This window comes from Ruditapes philippinarum, unplaced genomic scaffold (assembly GCF_026571515.1).
Source record: "Ruditapes philippinarum isolate M1 unplaced genomic scaffold, ASM2657151v2 ctg6322_1_1_1_1, whole genome shotgun sequence".
NCBI lineage: Eukaryota > Metazoa > Mollusca > Bivalvia > Venerida > Veneridae > Ruditapes > Ruditapes philippinarum.
This window is the reverse complement of record NW_026863090.1, coordinates 48471-69808: the sequence shown is the minus strand read 5'-3', so window position 1 is coordinate 69808 and position 21338 is coordinate 48471. Positions and strand designations below refer to the sequence as shown.

At 34.3% G+C, this 21338-nt stretch overlaps 1 protein-coding gene across 2 annotated transcripts in view; it reads right to left on the bottom strand.

The window, feature by feature from the left end:
* The window catches only part of LOC132721111 (uncharacterized), a 51932-nt gene that overhangs the window by 26001 nt on the left and 4593 nt on the right, over positions 1-21338 (bottom strand). For both annotated transcript variants that reach the window (XM_060705364.1, XM_060705365.1), the window contains exons 2-4: positions 18264-18315; positions 10442-11210; positions 10023-10100 (exon numbers count right to left, since the gene is read on the bottom strand). In XM_060705364.1, coding sequence (XP_060561347.1) covers positions 10023-10100; positions 10442-11126 — 763 coding nt within the window. In that variant the 5' untranslated portion in view covers positions 11127-11210; positions 18264-18315. The remainder of the gene's footprint in view (positions 1-10022; positions 10101-10441; positions 11211-18263; positions 18316-21338) is intronic.

Genomic DNA, 21338 nt, shown 5'->3' with positions numbered 1-21338 from the left:
TACATTTGACCATGATATATGATAACCCAATATGTTTATGACAAGCGCTAAAACTTAGTTAAAATTGATGTAGGACAGACAACTCTGACCTGGTGTTTTTGTAACCATATCTATGCAAACAGGTTAAAAATTGAAACTTAAAAATTGAAAATATCTAGAAATAAGAATAAGATCTTATATCAAACTTGGTTAATAAAGCAAGCTTTTGTGGAGACATTATTTTGGATTATGTAATTTGTGAACAAGAGGGCCATGATGACCCTGGATTGCTCCCCTGGCCAATCAACCGCATCCAAGCAATGTCTTAGACAAGCATCCTGGCCAAGTTTGATGACAACTGAGTCAAACATGTGACCTCTAGTGTGTTAAAAAGGTTTTTCCATATTTGGGCAATGTGACCTAATTTAAGACGGGAGACGACCCATATTTTAACTCGACCTAGAAATCATCATAACAAATTTCCTGACCAATAACCAGGTAATTTGGATCAAAACTGCAGCCAATAGAGTGTTAAAGAGATTTTTCTATTTTTAGCTCCTGTGACCTAGTTTTTGAACGGACATGACCAATCTTCGAAATTGACCTAGAAATCATCAAAACAACTTTCCTGACAAATTTCCAGAATATTTGGTTCAAAAATGCAGCCACTAGAGTGTTTACAAGCTTTTTCTATTTTTAGCTCCTGTGATCTAGTTTTTTGACCTAAGATGACCCATCTTCAAACTTGACATAGAATTCATCAAAACCACCTTCCTGACAAATTTCCAGAACATTTGAATCAAAACTGCAGCCACTAGAGTGTTAACAAGCTTTTACTATTTTTAGCTCCTGTGACCTAGTTTTTGATCTGAGATGACCCACCTTCAAACTTGACCTAGAAATCATCAAAACAACCTTCCTGACAAATTTCCAGAATAATTTAATCAAAACTGCAGCCACTAGAGTGTTAACAAGCTTTTTCTATTTTTAGTTCCTGTGACCTAGTTTTTGACCTGACATGAGACCTAGTTTTTGACCTCACATGACCCATCTTTGAACTTGACTTAGATATCATCAAAACAACCTTCCTGACTAATTTCCAGAATTTTTGAATCAAAACTGCAGCAACTAGAGTGTTAACAAGCTTTTTCTATTTTTAGCTCCTGTGACCTAGTTTTTCACCAGACATGACCTATCTTGGAACTTGACTTAGATATCATCAAAACAACCTTCCTGACAAATTTCCAGAATATTTGGATGAGAACTGTAGCCACTAGAGTGTTAACAAGCTTTTTCTATTTTTAGAATCTGTGACTTAGCTTTTGAGCGAACATGACCCATCTTCTAACTTGACCTAGAAATCATCAAAACAACCTTTTTGACAAATTTCCAGAATATTTGGATGAAAACTGCAGCAACTTGAGTGTTAACAAGCTTTTTCTAATTTAAGCTCCTGTGACCTTGTTTTTGACCGGACATGACCCACCTTTGAACTTGACTTAGATATTATCAAAACAACCTAACAGACAAATTTCCAGAATATGTTGATGAAAACTACAGCCACTAGAGTGTTAACAAGATTTTTCTATTTTTAGCTCCTGTGACCTAGTTTTTGAATGGAGATTACCCAACTTCGAACTTGACCTGAAAAATCATCAAAACAACCTTCCTGACAAATTTCCAGAACATTTGGTTGAAAACTGCAGCCACTAGAGTGTTAACAAGCTTTTTCTATTTTAAGCTCCTGTGACCTAGTTTTTCATCGGAGGTCACCCATGATCGAACTTATCAGAGATATTATTGAGACAGATATTCTGACAAAGTTTCATGATGATTGAGGAATAAAAGCGACGTGTGTTAACGAACTAAATGTGGACGGCCGACGGACAATCATCGATCCTAAAAGCTCACCCTGAGCATGCTCAGGTGAGCTAAAAAGACAATTTTACAATTCAATGCCTTAAAATACAATACTTTGACCCTTTGGGACCTTGGAAAAAACATGGAAATTGAGAAAGGTATACTTTACAGAATGAATTTTATATAAGTCTAGTAATGTAACATTTTTATTTTGTAGCACTACATGTTTTATCTCATCAATGCTTGTACTTGCAGCAAAGGGTTTGAAGGGTTTTATCTTAAAGTATCAGTATCAGTATCGAAAAAATACCATTTGGTGGAAAACGATATCCAACCCTACCCATACACCAAGTTTGATATTAATAGGCCTATGCACACTAAAGTAATTGAGCAGAAACTGAATTTCTTTTAAGCAACAGTGACCTTGACCTTGATCACAGAGACATGGTAGCAATCCCAGACTGCCTCTAGATATAAGCTACCCATACACCAATTTTGGTGTCAATAGGCCTATGCAAACTCAAGTTACTGAGCAGAAACTGACTTTCTATTTTTTGCAACAGTGACCATGATAACATACACCTGGGTATAAATCATAAGCTGCATCTTGATATAAGCTATCAATACACCAAGTTTGGTGTCAATAGGCCTTAGCAAACTTAAAATATGATAAACAAGATCATCAAGGAAAGGCGGCGTTCAATGAACACAGCCCCCACCCGACCCAGCAACAAAAGTCAGCAGCAAGGAGCCCAGGAGGACCCAAACAAAAAGTTAATGAGCAGAAACTGAATTTCTATTTTTAGCAACAGTGACCTTGACCTTAATCACAGACATCTGGGTAGCAATCCCAAGCTGCCTCTTGATATAAGCTTAGTAACCCACATAACAAGTTTGGTGTCAATAAGCCAAAGCAAACTTATTGAGCAGAAACTGAATTTCTATCTAGCAAGTGACCTTGACCTTAATCACAGACACCTGGGCAGCTATCCCAAGCTGCTTCTTGATATAAGCTACCCATATATTAAGTTTGGTGTCAATAGGCCAAAGCAAACTTAAGTTATTGAGCGGAAACCAAAGTTGATGCCCGCCGGCCATCTTTGGCATTACAATAAACCCGATTTTTGTTGAAAACCTGGTTAATAATTAGCAAAGAATAAATGACAATTAAAGAATGAATCACATCCATAACATTAATGAAAAACAAAGTTATGACCATTATAATATAATAAAATAATTTGACCTTGATAAAATTTGGTGATCCTCAAATTTCTATTCATATAAACATTTGTGCCAAGTTTCAAGACAACTGGGTGGAGAGATTCTAAGATATGGATCCTGAGGGACAGATGAATTGACAGATAGACACAACAGTGATTACATTGTATATGTGTCTCGATTTGAAACGCTTAAAGTCAAATAACAAATTCCAATTAATTTCTATTTTCAACATTGTTACGAGCCAGGCGTAACGAGAAAGAAAAGCCAGCAACAAACTTGTAACAATAACAAATTTATTACAGAAAAATTATTAAAGAAAAATAAAATAACAAATTATGTTTACAAATACCTGAAGTCCAAATAAAAATGAAAATTACAAATGTCTAGTCTGATCCTGGAATGATCCTTTTTGAATAGCACAGTTAAATCCAAGTTAAATCCAAGAACACTTTAGAATAAATTCCCACAATAAAATCCACAAGAATAATTAATAATCCAAGCTCCAATAAATCACTTAATTTCCAAATTGAATAATACTCCAAATATATTGATGACTTAAAAGATCACTGATGACTAAAAAGGTAACTGATGACTTAAAGATCACTGATGACTTAAAAGGTAAGATTAATGAAAAATGTCTCCTTATATATATTAACTAAGAAGTTTCCAGAAAGGTCTATTATGTTCTCAAGTAATCATAATCTAGCAACTTCAACAATAAAGATCATTCCAGAAGTTTCTATCTAAATATAATGCATGAGTTTTCTACAACAGTTAAGAACCTTCTAGTACATACATGTAGTTTATGTTCTAAAAATAGAACAATGATAATATTGGAAATACCAACCGGTCAGATATAAATTATATACATGTAATATGTTGCATACATAACACTTCCCCTCTTCAAGAAAAAGAAATATGAATGAAATGAATATTTCTTTTACATAAATTCAAACATTGTAACTAACAAATAACATAGGAGAAATGTTAAACAATTTTATACATTCATATATATGTGTATTACAAACAATAGCAAATAACAACAACAAAAAAAAATAACCAATCATATCATATAAATGCTATTATAAACAATAGCAAACAACAACAAAAAATAATCAATCATATCATTAGATGTTAAATTTAAAATACTGAAAATAACAGTTTTAGACACGTGAAAGTGCATCAGAGATCAAATTATCTTTCCCTTTGATGTGTCTTATGTCAAGACTATATTCTTGCAAAAACAAGCTCCACCTCAACAACCTTTGATTTTTGTTTTTAAGTTTATGCAAGAAAGTGAGGGGATTGTGATCACTAAAGACAACAACAGGCAACTTTGAAGAAGTTAGATAAACTTCAAAATGCTGAATAGCAAGAATAAGAGCAAGACACTCTTTCTCTATAGTAGAGTAATTTTCTGATGTTCATTAAACTTTTTAGAAAAGTAACAAACAGGATGGTCGACCCCATTGTTGTCTTCTTGGATCAATACACTTCCAGCACCTATGTCACTAGCATCTACAGCTAACTTAAAGTTTTTTATTAAAATCTGGTGCCAAGAGAACTGGTGCACTCTTAAGTATGGCTTTCAGGCTGTCAAATGCCATTTGACACTTGTCATTCCAAATGAATTTGTTTCTTTTATTTAGCAAATTTGTCAATGGTTCTGCAATAACCGAAAAATTATTACAAAATTTACGATAATACCCTGCCATACCAAGAAATCGCATCAGTTGTCTTTTACAAGTTGGCACAGGAAATTCAGAGATAGCTTTGACCTTAGCTTCTATTGGTTTTACTTTACCCTGTCCCACTACATGTCCTAAAAATGTTAAAATTGCATGACAAAATTCACTTTTTGCAAGATTAACTGTCAATTTAGCATCACTAAGTCGGTCGAAGAATGCTCTTATTGTTTTGAGATGTTCCTCCCATTCATCAGAGTAGATGATTGCGTCATCAATGTATGCGTCACATCCGTGTAGACCAGATATTACCATGTTTATAAGCCTCTGAAAAGTTGCTGGTGAGTTTTTCATACCAAAGGGCATGACTTTATATTGATATAAGCCGTCTGGTGTTACAAAGGCTGATATTTCTTTAGCTCTATCAGTAAGTGGAACTTGCCAGAATCCTTTTAGAAGATCGAATTTTGTTACATACTTTGCTTTTCCAATTTTGTCAATACAGTCATCAATTCTTGGTATAGGAAATGAATCAGTTTTTGTTACAGAGTTCACTTTACGATAATCTGTACACATTCTATATGTTCCATTTGATTTCGATACAAGAATACATGGAGAGCTGTAATTGCTTTGACTTGGTTCAATAAAGTCATTATCCAATAAATACTGAACTTCTTGTCTTAGGTACTTTTGTTTTACAGGATTTGTTCTATATGGATGCTGTTTTATTGGTTCAGAGTTTTCAAGAACGACGTCATGATGTATTTTATTAGTCCGTGTGGGAATATCAGGAAATAAATGTTCATATTCATAAATAAGCTGTTTCAGTTCATCTCGTTTCGACGGTTCTAAATGAGCAAGTTTTTCATCCAGATTTTTCAGAATATTAGAGTTTTCAAGCTTTGCGGAACCAGGATCAGACTTTTCAAAATTTTCACAACTATTAGATTCAATTGAACATTGATTTTGTGGAACAGAGTTTACAAAAGATATAGGTTTACTAACTTTGCTATCTCTGTCAAAATATTCTTTTAACATATTTATGTGACACATTTGCTTTTGCTTTCGCCTCCCAGGAGTATTAATAATATAATTAAGGTCACTGACTTTCTTTTCAATAGTATAAGGACCAAAGTATCTAGCCTGTAATGGTTTTCCAGGTATAGGTAAAAGAGCAAGTACTCTATCACCAGGGTTAAAACTTCTTTCCTGAGCATTCTCATCATACCTTGATTTCATTTTACTTTGTGTTGATTTTAAATTGACCCTAGCTAACTCACATGCATTAGTCAACCTATTTCGAAAATCTGATACATACTGAAGCAAATTTAAAGAAATGTCATCTTCAGACAGGAATTTCTCTTTTAGAAGTTTTAAGGGTCCTCTGACAGTGTGACCAAATACTAATTCAAAAGGGCTGAAGCCAAGAGATTCCTGAACAGATTCTCTTACAGCAAATAACAATAAATGGATGCCTTCATCCCAGTCTTTTTCAGTGTCAAAACAATATGACCTAATCATATTTTTTAGAGTCTGGTGAAATCTTTCTAATGCACCTTGACTTTCAGGGTGATAGGCTGAAGACCTATATTGAGTAATTCCTAACTCATGCTTGACCTGCTGGAAAATACCAGACATAAAATTTGACCCTTGATCAGACTGTACTGATTTAGGTAAACCAACAAAAGTGAAAAATTTCACAAGAGCCTTAACAATAGTTTTGGCTTTAATATTCCTTAAAGGAATAGCTTCAGGAAAGCGCGTAGAAGCACACATAATAGTTAATAAGTACTGAGAACCTGATTTAGTTTTTGGTAATGGACCTACACAGTCAATAATAACTCTACTAAAAGGTTCATCAAATGCAGGAATAGGCTGTAAATGAGCTTTAGGTATTGTCTGGTTAGGTTTTCCAACCATCTGACAAGTATGACAAGATTTACAGTACCTAGATACATCTGCTTTAAGGCCAGGCCAATAAAAATGATTGAGAATTTTATGGTAGGTTTTATTAACACCTAAATGACCTGCCATGGGTGTTTCATGAGCCAAGTGTAATATTTCCTGGCGATAAGATTTAGGGACCACAATTTGGTGATTAACAGTCCACTCCTCTTCAGCAGGGACATCGGGCGGTCGCCATTTTCTCATTAAAATCCCATTCTTTTCATAATAACAAACAGGGACTTGTAAAGCTTCATCTTCACTAAAGGCCTTTTGAAAAAGGACTGAAATCTCAGGATCATTTTGTTGTTCCTGGATAAGCTGTGACCTTGACAGCGTGTCACAACCTTGATCTTCAGATCTTGGTGTAGAAAAATCAGATATTGAAAAATCTGTCTGAGTTTCAGGCAGAGTATGAGTAAGAGAAAAATTCATTTCATTATCAAAAGACTGACCTATAAAAGTATCAGCTAAGTCAATATCTGAACAATAATTATCTTCTTGAATGGCCTTCTTAGCCATAGCTCGAGTAACTGCACATGAAGGGTAAAGGTCAGGAATTTCCTGCTCAATGGGGTCAGGAATCTGATCCACACAAGGAGTGTCAGTTACAAGTGGATTAACCACTACCTTATCTCCAGCTAAGTCATTACCTAGCAATAAATGAACACCTTTAAAGGGTAAGAAAGATCTTATACCTACAGCCACCGGCCCAGTTACCAAATCTGATGACAAATAAATATTATGGAGAGGGACATTAGAAAAACCACACTCTACACCCTGAATAAGGACACTAGATCCAGAAGAAGTCTTCTCAGAAAAAGGCAGTGTATCTGCTAAAATAAGAGATTGAGAAGCTCCTGTGTCTCTTAAAATTGTAATAGGAGTAGGTGGGCAAGTATCACCGATAAGTGACACAGAACCTTCCGAAAGGAATGGTTCATAAATCTCCATTATAGAATCAGACTTGGGTTCTTTGACCTTCAAAATTGCATTATTTTCAATACAAGACTGAGGTTCAGACCTTGAAGTGGTAAGACCTGTGGGTTTGGCCTCATCACGTTGTTGTTGCCTCCTTTTTAAGGTAAAGCAATCAGAAATAAGATGTCCAGTTTTCTTGCAATAATTGCATGTAGGACGAGATAAGGGACTATGACCTTTATGTTCATCAGATGACTTTGGTTTGGGAGTATTTGACTGACTAGATGAGCCAGATAAATTACCAGAACTGAACTTGGAATTAAAATGTGAGGGTGTGGACTTCCCTTTATTTATAAATGAGACTTTGTGGGTTAAAGAATAATCATCAGCTAGACGGGCAGCTTCTTCTAAAGTTTCTACCTGTTTTTCATCTAAGAAAGACTTAACATCAGAGTGAATACAACGTTTAAACTCTTCAACTAACATGAGCTGTCTAAGCTTTTCATGATTTTTATTAATTTTCTTAGATAGACACCACCGATCAAAAAGTTGTTCTTTTTCTCTTGCAAATTCGACATGGGTTTGACCAATTTCTTTCTTAGAATTTCTGAATTTTTGCCTGTAGGCCTCTGGTACTAACTCATAACCTTTCAGAATTAATTCTTTTACATTATCATAATTAGAGCTTTGTTCAACAGTAAGTTGTGTATAGATTTCACGAGCTTTACCAGTTAAGACGCTCTGTAAAAGTAATGTCCAGTGCTCTCTTGGCCATTTTAAATTTTCAGCAACCTTTTCAAAATGAAGAAAATATTTATCAACTTCTTTTTCTTGGAAAGGTGGAACAAGCCTAATATTTTTAGTGACATCAAATTTTGAATTTATTCTATGTTCAAACTGATTTGCTCTCTCTTTGATTTCTAATTCTCTCATTCTTAACTGAAATTCTCTCTCTTCTCTTTCTTTTTCAAACTGCCTTTCCCTTTCTTTTTCTTCCCTTTCTTTTTCTAACTGTAACTGCCTTTCTTCCCTTTCTTTTTCTAATTTCATTTTCTCTAGTTCAAATTTAAATTGAAGTTCAAGCTCTCTTATTTTTATTTCAGAAATTTCAGAGTGTTTTTCAATAATGTGAGAAAGTGCATCTTGTCCAAAAATATCTTCATCCACAAAATAATGAATCAGAAGATTTTTAATTTCTTGTTTACGCATTGAAGATTTAATTTCTGATAAATTATACTTTTTTGCAAGATCAAGCAAATCAGTTTTCTTAGCCAAATCTAATAACTCCTGGGAAGGTTCAGCTACAAACTTTTCTAAATTAAAAGACATGACTGCTTGCTGCTGGTTTTAAACTCAGAAAGTGATGTGTTTCAAAAATTTCAAAATGAAAGGTACACTTAATAGAACAACTATGGTATCAATTCAAATGAGTAAATACGGTAATAACAAAATGTAAAATAAACGGTAATAATTTCCAATAATGTAGCCAAAAAGAAATATTCAAATCCCGGATGAGCCCCCAATTTCTGTTACGAGCCAGGCGTAACGAGAAAGAAAAGCCAGCAACAAACTTGTAACAATAACAAATTTATTACAGAAAAATTATTAAAGAAAAATAAAATAACAAATTATGTTTACAAATACCTGAAGTCCAAATAAAAATGAAAATTACAAATGTCTAGTCTGATCCTGGAATGATCCTTTTTGAATAGCACAGTTAAATCCAAGTTAAATCCAAGAACACTTTAGAATAAATTCCCACAATAAAATCCACAAGAATAATTAATAATCCAAGCTCCAATAAATCACTTAATTTCCAAATTGAATAATACTCCAAATATATTGATGACTTAAAAGATCACTGATGACTAAAAAGGTAACTGATGACTTAAAGATCACTGATGACTTAAAAGGTAAGATTAATGAAAAATGTCTCCTTATATATATTAACTAAGAAGTTTCCAGAAAGGTCTATTATGTTCTCAAGTAATCATAATCTAGCAACTTCAACAATAAAGATCATTCCAGAAGTTTCTATCTAAATATAATGCATGAGTTTTCTACAACAGTTAAGAACCTTCTAGTACATACATGTAGTTTATGTTCTAAAAATAGAACAATGATAATATTGGAAATACCAACCGGTCAGATATAAATTATATACATGTAATATGTTGCATACATAACAACATATGAAACTACAAACACCGTATGGATTTTAGTTGAACCTGTGGAAGGACAATTTGCTTTTATTTCTACATGTAAAATTTCTCAAACTAGGCTAAATTCATATACATGTAATTATATTAAGTGAAACAGTACCAAATGTAAGCTAAATGATTACTATCTTCAGCCTAAAACACAAAACTATGTTTGTAGTTCTAGGTCAACAAATAAGTGGACACAGCATACCTTTATTTTTAGATCTAGGGGCTGGTATAGGTGGTTTATCATCCTCTTCAAATGATGGCTGTTGTTCTCCTGGATTATCTACAAAATTAAAAATAATTGAAGCTTTCAATACAAGATTAAAACTGTTTACCAGAATTCTTATTGTAACTTTTCATTCTAATAAACCATATATTCAGACTAAATCCAGGGCAAAGTTGTGCATCCATATTTACTAATCATAATTTCCAAAACAGAAGAAATTCAAACAGCAGTCACTTACAAAAAACATTCTTTGTATATTACATTATAATTCTTTTACAGTTTTGTAATATTATAATTCAATGATCTACAGCTTTGTTAATGTAAGGCATGCATCATATTTTGACATACATGCATTGTGTAATTAATGTCTATATTTTCAAGCTGGAAAATTATCTCACCAAAAGCTGTTTTCCCTCCTTGTTTCAATACATCAGCATCAAATGAGCCAGTATGTTTGACATCAGCCACTGTATCTTGATGGTTCAGTGGATTTGGTCTATTCTCTTGTGGTGGATACAAAACATTTTGCATATCTTGACTTGTTCCCCTTACTTTTTTCAAGTCTGATTCTTCTTCAACATTTTGATGCTGCTGACGTTCGACATATAGGCCAGTTTCATTATTTCCTGAATTATTTGTGCTATTGTTGTCACTTCTATTCACTTCACATTCAGCATCTCCTATTTTAGATATCTTTACTTTTCCATTGTTTATTTCTATATCATATATAGGCTCATTATCAATCAAGATGATATCTTCATCAACACTCACACCCGAAGCTCCGTCCAACTGTGGGATTTTTACTTTAAGATTGTTATGTTTGAGAACATAACTATTACCAACTTTCTTTATCCTGAAAACTTGGTTTTCTTCTTCACCTCTGGCAATTTGAGTTTCAGGTATATAAGCAGCATTGTCAACTTTACGACCAGATACACAATCAGTCCCTTGTAAAGGACATACACCTATTTCTTCAGAAACTGTGTCTAATTTAATATTTTTTTCCTTATCATCTGGAATATGTGTTATACTGGTCATAGAAGAAGTTGAAGAATTTTCCCACTCTCTAATTTGTTCATCCATGTCTTCACATGGAATGGTTTACAATGGATTCTGAAGAATCTGAGCTAGAGTATAGTTGAACTGTATCATCTTTCTGTAGTTATTCTAATGAAACAAGAGATGTTTGTAAAACACTTATGCCTCTCACGCCAGTATTCATTTTACGCAGTGTACATGGAAATGAAATTTACCTTCTGAACTTAAAACAATAGGGGTCTCTACCGGTACTATCTGAGATGCATCAACCTAGTCATCTATCGGTACTTTCTAGGATGCAACAAACTATCAAGTATGAAATGTCTAAGCAAAAATTTTTGAACTATAAATAGCACAAACCTATGGATGACATATAGAACATTAGATAGGTTTGACTACACTTCTTAATTATATAGAGGATATTGAATGAGTGTAGTTTAATACTAAATTTATTGAACGAGTTGAATAAAATCATATCTTGCGAGCCTCTGGCGAGCATGATATTGTTGTATTCAACGAGTTCAATAAATTTAGTATTTAATCTACACGAATACAATATTCTATTTATCACATATATAAAATAAGAGCAGCGAACTGTTAAAATGAGTTAATTTTTCAATGATGCGCCTATATTGTAACGCTAACATTAGCGCGCTTTAAGGCTATCTTTTTATATAGCGCAAATGACGTCACTTAAAAATGTTATTTACACCAGTGTAATATCCTTTTTAATACATGGTTTTATAACAGTCCTGCGCCGAGGTTTATGTGACAAAAATTATTATCAATAACCATATTCAACAAGCAAATTCGTTGAATTTATATCCCTCGCCGAGTACTGGTTATTACTAACACAACACCTGAAGACATAAGGCTTTATTTATATATTTATCATGGCATAAACAGTAATTTTCTTTGAACTTGATAAATATTCAGGGCAATAACAGAGCCATAACTCTGTGTTAAATAGTTATATTTGGAAATGCCAATGAGATGTATGCATACTGCATAACTAATCAAGGGCCATAAATCTGAGTTATAAGTGTCTGACCGGAACAAGGCGACTTTATGCACATCTCCTCTTCGTATCCCGTAAAGTTTCATTGAATTCCAGCCAGTAGTTACAGAGAAGTAGCACGGGAAAGATTATTGCTCTGGTTTTATACTGCATAAGTTATCAAGGGCCATAACTCAAAGTTAAAATGTCTGACCCGAAAATAAGGCGACGATATGCGCATCTCCTCTTGGTATTGAAGGTTCCAATAAAGTTTCATTGAATTCCAGCCGGCAGTTGCAGAGAAGTAGCGCAGAAACAAATATTTTTCTATATGTATACTGCATAACTAATCAAGGGCCATAACTCTGAGTTAAAATGTCTGACCCCAACAAGGCAATGATATGCGCATCTTCTCTTGGTATTGAAGGTTCCCATAAAGTTTTGTTGAATTCCAACCAGTAAATGCAGAGAAGTAGCGCGGAAACGATTTTTGCTCTATATGTATACTGCATAACTTATCAAGAGCCATAAATCTGAGTTAAAGTGTCTGACCCAAACAAGGTAATGATATGCCCATCTCCTCTTGGTATTGAAGGTTCCAATAAAGTTTCGTTGAATTCCAGCCAGTAGTTGCAGAGAAGTAGGGCGGAAATGATTTTTGCTTTATATGCATACTGCATAATTAATCAAGGGCCATAACTCTGAGTTAAAGAGTCTGACCCTCACAAGGCGACAATATGTGCATCTCCTATTGATATTGAAGGTTCCCATAAAGTTTCGTTGAATTCCAGCCAGTAGTTGCAGAGAAGTAGCGCAGAAACAATTTTTACTCTATATGCATACTGCTTGACTAATCAAGGGCCATAACTCTGAGTTAAAGTGTCTGACCGGAACAAGGTGATGATATGCGCATCTCCCCTTGGTATTGAAAGTTCCCATAAAGTTTGGTTGAATTCCAGCCAGTAGTAGCAGACAAGTAGCGCGGAAACGATTTTTACTCTATATGCATACTGCATAATTAATCAAGGGCCATAACTCTGAGGTAAAGTGTCTGACCGGAACAAGCCGACGATATGCGCATCCCCTATTGATATTAAAGTTTCCCAAAAGTTTCGTTGAATTCCACCCAGTAGTTGCAGAGAAGTAGTGCGGAAACGATTTTTACTCTATATGCATACTGCATAACTAATCAAGGGCCATAACTCTGAGTTAAACTGTTGGACCGGAACAAGCCGACGATATGCGCATCCCCTCTTGATATTGAAGGTTCCCATAAAGTTTCGTTGAATTCCAGCCAGTATTGCAGAGAAGTAGCGCGGAAACGATTTTTACTCTATATGCATACTGCATAACTAATCAAGGGCCATAACTCTGACCTAAAGTGTCGGACCGGAACAAGCCGACGATATGCGCATCTCCTCTTGATATTGATGATTCCCATAAAGTTTCGTTGAATTCCAGCCAGTAGTTGCAGAGAACTACTCCGGAAATGAAATTCGGACGGACGGATTGACGGACGGACTGACAACGCCAAAACTATATCCCCCTCCAGATTCCATCGGCGGGGGATAACAATCTTATTTTTTATTGCATTCTTTATTTCATTTAATCATATGACCTCTGTAGTTACAGAGTGAGATTGTATTGGTCCGAGTAATATGTTGGATGTGTAAAGCAGGCATGGCATGTGTTAAGTAAGTATAATGATAGAAACATGAGCACTGGATATGAGTTTTAACAGAATTTATATTGATTAATTTATATCTTCCCATAGGTTTTGATAGCTTAGCATTATCAAATATGTAATTAATTTGGCCAGAGATAGTGAACAGAGAGCAATTAATTGTAAAATTTTCTAAGTCCAAGGGACATAACTCTGTCAAAAATATTGCTCATAAAACGTGACCTACATATTCTTATGATAAATCTGTATACCAAATTTCATTTCAGTAAGTGCATTATTTCTGCAAAGAAAATGAATGAAAACTTCAAATAATTTGAATTTTTCTAAGTCCAAGGGGCTTAACTCTTGTCAACAAGGGACATAAGTGATGACATGTGTCGTCTCATGATAGCCATACATGGGCAAAAAATCATTCAACCTAAAACCCTGTGAGATATGTACAAGAATTTGAGCTATCGAACAATCCTGTAAAGTTTCATTGAAATTGCATTATTGGTATAACAGGAGTAGTTTGGACAAATTTCAAAATTAAAATAATGAAAGAGCCAAAACTCTGACAACTAGAAATGTGTCCATAGGACACTGATGCCCCCACACACCACTGTTCTGTCAATTTTATGACTCTAGGTCAAATATTTTTTGGACTACATGTGCCACAAGTTGAAAACTAAAAATCAACAAAGGGCCATAATTCTGTTAAATTTGGTCGCAGCAAAAAATCCTTCCTTTACTACGATCTACATATTAAGGTTGTTAATCCCTGGAAGTTTAAGCAAAATCTGCCATCCGGTTTAAGAGGAGTTGCATTCACAAAATTTCTATATAGTATATAATGAAAAAATCAACAAAGTGCCCTAATTCTGTTAAATTTGGTTGCAGCAAAAATTCCTTCCTTTACTACCATCTACACATTAAGGTTGTTCATCCCTGTAAGTTTAAGCAAATCTGCCATCCAAATTAAGAGGAGTTGCATTCACAAAATTTCTACATAGTATATAGTGAAAAAATCAACAAAGGGCCATAATTCTGTTAAATTTGGTCACGGCGAAAATTCCTTCCTTTACTTCCATCTACACCTTGAGGTTGTTCATCCCTGTAAGTTTAAGCAAAATCTGCCATCCGGTTTAAGAGGAGTTGCATTCACAAAATTTCTACATAGTATAGAGTGAAAAAATCAACAAAGGGCCATAATTCTGTTAAATTTGGTCGCAGCAAAAATTCCTTCCTTTACTACCATCTACACATTAAGGTTGTTCATCCCTGTAAGTTTAAGCAAAATCTGCCATCCGGTTTAAGAGGAGTTGCATTCACAAAATTTCTACATAGTATATAGTGAAAAAATCAACAAAGGGCCATAATTCTGTAAAATTTGGTCGCAGCAAAAATTCCTTCCTTTACTACCACCTACACCTTAAGGTTGTTCATCCCTGTAAGTTTAAGCAAAATCTGCCATCCGGTTTAAGAGGAGTTGCGTTCACAAAATTTCTACATAGTATATAGTGAAAAAATCAACAAAGGGCCATAATTCTGTTAAATTTGGTCGCAGCGAAAATTCCTTCCTTTACTACCATCTACACCTTAAGCTTGTTCATCCCTGTAAGTTTAAGCAAAATCTGCCATCCGGTTTAAGAGGAGTTGCGTTCACAAAATTTCTACATAGTATCTAGTGAAAAAATCAACAAAGGGCCATAATTCTGTTAAATTTGGTCGCAGCGAAAATTCCTTCCTTTACTACCATCTACACATTAAGGTTGTTCATCCCTGTAAGTTTAAGCAAAATCTGCCATCCGGTTTAAGAGGAGTTGCGTTCACAAGATTTCGGGACGTACGGACGGACTGACGGACAAGTGCAACGCTATATGCTCCCACATTGTGGGGGCATAAAAATCAATGAACTGAAAAATGTTGATGAGATGCACAACTAGACATGGTATTGATAATTCTCCTAAAGTTTTGATGAAATTGCACCATTTGTTTCTAAGAAGTAGTCCAGACAAACCTCTGGGTAGCTGCAACACAAAACAAAATGGCCAAGATGGCCTTAGATTGCTCACCTGATCCATCACATTTACATTATTTAGATAAGCATCCTGACCAAGTGTGATGACAATTGAGTTCAAAATGTGACCACTAGTGTGTTTACAAGGTTTTTCCACATTTGGGCAGTGTGACCTAGTTTCTATGAAGTTTAATTAAAATTTCTCCATGCCTAAGATATATGCTCCACACAAAAATTTGACGATGCCCACCAAGCCACCTGCCCGCCCGCTGGGGGGGGGGAGGGGGGGAACTATAATACGACCCCTTTTTCAAACAGGTGTATAAAAAAAGGAAAAAAGAGCCCTGCTAGGCGAGCATTATATGCCCGAAAGTGTTAAATTGTTTGTTATTTAGTACAGATGAAGCATTTGAAGCATTTGTAACATAGCATTTCCTAGTCAAAATGCTTTTAGAAAATTAATTATAAAAAACATTAATAATTTCAATAATTTCAATATTCATTAATAACTTACATTTTTAATAAACATTAAAAGAATTTCATTGTTATATAAATATTTTGATAAAAATTACTTTTAGATTCTTAACTGATAAATTTTACAACTCTAGTATAAACATGTCATAGTGGTCAATAAGAAAATATTATCACCTTTTGATTTTAATACTTTATGGCTTAATTCTCAATTTCCTAGTCTTTTATCAAACATTTTTTAGCCATACTTGATTAACTCTTGACATTTATTGCTAATATTGCTTAAGGCTTAATTCCTATGACAACTCTTTCTTAATTTATATTGTTGCTTTTATATTTTAAATTAGTCTTATTTTAATTTGGGAACATTCAACATCTTAAAGTCTTATATAGAATTTTCGGACGTATAACATCAAGTCTTAACTAATTTTACTTAAGTAAATAAATAAGTAAATTTAACTTAAGCAAAATTCAGGTGCTAGCTGTGAAAATATATGTGTGGACTATATGATTATTTTGCATTTGAGAACTTTCAATGGGCTATAAAGAAATAAATGAAATAACATCATACTGGACTTTTGAGTTATAAAATAAGTCATCATAACAAAGAGGATACTGGATAATAATAATACCAGTATCCCACACATACCAACCAACCGAGGGTTTCCGTGTAGGGCGCTCACTTCGCCAGCGAGTATTCCCCAAACGACCCCAAAGCGAAGGCCCTGCCGGTGACCCTTGGCTACACATTTGTAAGACATTACATAAATTAAGTAAAGTATTACCTCATTCAAATGGCAATCCTCCTATAAAGTTTAAATATTGTGGACCAAATGGAACTTAAGTTATGCTCTGGTAACTGTTTTCAGTTTTGAGTTAATAGCTACCTTGAACTTTGACCTTGTTACCCCAAAATCAATAGGGGTGTTCTACCTAATACGGACAATCAGCCCATGAAGTTTGAACACTATGGGCCAAATAGAAATTAAGTTATGTTCTGGAAACTGTTTTCAGTTTTAAAGTAATAGTGACCTTTACCTATGACCTTGTGACCCCAAAATCAATAGGGGTTATCTACCCAATAAGGACAATCATCCTATGAATTTTGAATATTGTGGGCTACATGGAACATAAGTTATACTCTGGAAACTGTTTTCAGTTTTAAAGTTATAGTGACCTTGACCTTTGACCTTGTGACCCCAAAATCTAGAGGAGTCTTCTACCCAATATGGACAATCATCCCATGAAGTTTAAATATTGTGGGCAAAATAGAGCTTAAGTTATGTTCTGGAAACTGTTTTCAGATTTAAGGTAATAGTGACCTTGACCTTTGACCTTGTGAACCCAAAATCAATAGGGGTCTTCTATCCAATATGTACAAATACCAAAATCAATAGGGGTCTTCTATCCAATATGTACAATCATCCTATGAAGTTTGAATATTGTGGGCCACATGGAACTTAAGAATGATATGCTCTGGAAACGGATATTAGTTATGAGGTAATAATAACCTTGACCTTTGACCTTGTGGCCCTAAAATCAATAGGGGTCTTCTACCCAATATGGACAATCATCCTCTGTCAATCTTATGACACTAGGTCAAACAATTTTTGAAAACTAAAAACTTTTACTCAGTAAAGGACAAGAACTTTACAAATACTGAATAAATCCACAAGCAAACCCCAAGGTGCATAATTAACATGCTGATTAACATTCTTGTAAACTTTCAGGCCTACAAGCGTGACTCACAAGAATGCTACAGACCAAATTTAAGGTAAATCTGCCCAGCAGTTTCAGAGAAGATGATTGTTGACGCATGACAACGGACGACAGACACCAGAGCATCCCGGCCTTTGATACTAATAGCTCACCCTGAACCTTTGCTTCTTGTGAGCTAAAAAAAGAGATTTTTCTTTTTGAATAGTGTGCTACTGGAGAATAATAAATTGGCTGTGTAAGAGAAGAAAATAATCTTCATAGATGATTAATATGTTATAATATAAATGTAAATACATTTAGTATAGAAATTACCTTTGATATCTGTGTCTTTTTTGTCATTTTTAGGCTCTGCTTCTGAAATATCCTATAAAAATATAAATATATTTGTAAGACTTTCTTTGTGCATACTCAAAGGCACTGGCTTGTTTTATGTTCTTTTTTAAAAAAGATGCTGCATGTTTTATGATCATGTGCAGGAAAGTTCTGAAACATATCAAACCAAGAAAACAAGATTGCCCATAAAAGCTAATCTTAGAAACCTCTAAAAAACCTGAAAAAAACCCTCTTCTTTTTTATTTAAGCTCTGTAAGTCATATTGTTCTATAAATCCAATTAATTTTATCTAGCTGTTTATGCTATCATTCGAGCATAATTCCTATTCATAATAAGAATATTTAAAATAAAGCGGATTTCATTCCTTAATAAAGACAAATTCAGAGAGTGATTGGTTAAATTTCTTTTCAAAAAATTTGCAGAAAAGACTGGTTTGATATGATTGAATCCAACAATAAACATTGCTTTATTTATAGCATTATGAGTACTGTTCACAACTAGTCCTTTAAACCTTTAATCAAAGCATTAAAAACACTGGAGGGTCGATTGTGTTGAAAAACTTATATGACATTATACTGCTGGTGATCTTGAAAGGCTATATTTCCTGCCAGATTTTAGCATTTGCAATTTTTTGAAACACAGTTCATGTCATGTCAAAAAGACTGAGTAGACTGAGTACAAGGAAAGAGGAAAATGTTGTGTGATATGATTTTATTCAGGGAGATTTATCAAGAACATTCAACAATTACAACGGTTTATCAAAAGTATTAACAAAGGCAACATTGTCACAAAATATGCCTGTCACAGAAGTTTTTGACAGAGATGTGGGCATTATAGATATGCATATAAGAGATATGCTATAAGCAATATCCAGAAAATATCTAGATATATTATCATCTCTAGGGATATTTTATACATGAACTGTGACCCCTATGTGTGACCTTAACCTTGGCTGCAGAGACTTAAATTTGCACGCGACACTCCGCCTCAAAATAGTGAACATAAGTGCCAAGAAATTGAAGTTATATTGAAATCCCTCTGTGTATGTTACTAAGTAGTTTTGCTCCGGACAAGCATTTTTCAATGACCTCTAGGTGTGACCTTGACCTTTGACCTAGATACTAGGTTCATGAATGTGACATGGCTTCTCATAGTGGTGAACATTTGTATGAAGTTTCATTAGAATCCCTCCATATGTAAAGGAGATATGCTATGAACAAAATCTCTATATTTTATCATCTTAAGTGACCTTGACTATAATCTTTAATTACCTTGACCTTGCATATATTAACTTAAATTACATGTTTCACACCAGCTGACATGATAATGATCATTTGTGTTTCAATTTTTTTCAATAAATGATGACTAAACGGTCCCAATACACATTTTCATATTCATATCTGAACTTTGACCCCATGTGTGACCTTGACCTTAGCAGCAGGGACCTAAATTTTGCACTCGACAACCCCCCTCACAAAAGTGAACATTTAATGTGCAAAGTTATATTGAAATCCTTCAATTCATGTAGAAGTTTTGCTCCAGACAAGTGTTTTTTCTATGACCTCTAAGGGTGACCTTGACCTAGAGGACTGGTTCATGCGCACAACACGGCCTCTCATAGTGGTGAACATTTGTATGAAGTTGCATTAGAATCCCTCCATATGTGTAGAAGATATGCTCTGGACAAAATCTCTATATTTTATCATCTTTAATGACCTTAACCTTGCATATATTAACCTAAATTACATGTTTCACAACAGTAGTCATGATAATGACCATTTGCGTTTCAACCCCTGATATGTATTAAATTTTGTGAAAGAAAATTTAATGTGATACATTACTGACAATTTTATCCCAAAAAAATGTGATCATGTTAAACTCATAAAAATTCCGCCCTTATGAATTCTGTCCCAGAATTCTGCCCAGAATTTTGTTTGACAATTCCGTTCCAAAATTCCGTTCCGAAATTCCGCTTCAAAATTTCGCCCAGTGATTCCGCTTCAAAATTCCATTCCGAAATTCCGCTTCAAAATTCCGCCCAGTGATTCCACTTCAAAATTCCGCCCCAAGATTCCGCTTCAGAATTCCGCCTCAACTCATTTGCATATTTCGTCCCAATTCCGCCCAGAATCCGTCCCGTTTCCGCCTGGAATCCGGCCAGAATCAGTGCCAAAAGCAAATGGTTTAACACTTGTATATTTGGGGGAGAATTCAAATTTCTGGGCGGAATCTGCCATTGAATTCCGCCTCATTTCCGTGCAGAAAATTTCGTACAGGAATATATTGAAAGATTTACCATAGTTTACTGACTTTTTCCAGTTAAGTTTTGACTTAATTATAATCGTCGGTCAATATGACAATTGAATTCTTAAAACAGTAGTAAATGTAAAAACTCAGTATTAAAATAGCGCATAAAACAAAAAAAAGAAAACAATATTCATAAAATCTGTATTTTTTATTAAAATAAATATTACAATTATTGTATAATAAACAATTATGCTCAACATGATCAACATGGTAATATAACAAATGTTATATTGTTACTAAGTGTGAACAGATACCTTAAGAGTGGGTCTTCGCTCATAGCGATAAAATAATAAGGGACAATTACACATGCATTACACATATGGATTATAAATGATTGTATACATGTATGTCCGTTGCTATTAATTAATAATAACCACAATCATAAAGAAATAACAAGTTATATTCTAATTTCTAGCATGCCAATCAAAGTTATAAGTAATGAACAATGTCTTTCGTCCGTTCATTCATAAGTGATATACAATTCTGGTAAAAACCAATGAACCATTGAAAAGTTTATAAGAATATCTTGTCATCATATATCTACTAGTTCATCTGCACTTGCTGCATTTCTTGCTTGGACGCCCGTTGATGCTTTGCATCAATGCTTTTCTTGTAGGTATGCTGGAAAGTGAAGTAAAACATCAAGAAGCCATGGACAAATATTATATACATGTTCTTTCTACACTATAGCTCGTTCTCAATTTCTTGTCGGTAAATCTTCATTACGCATGATCCCTGATTTTCTCT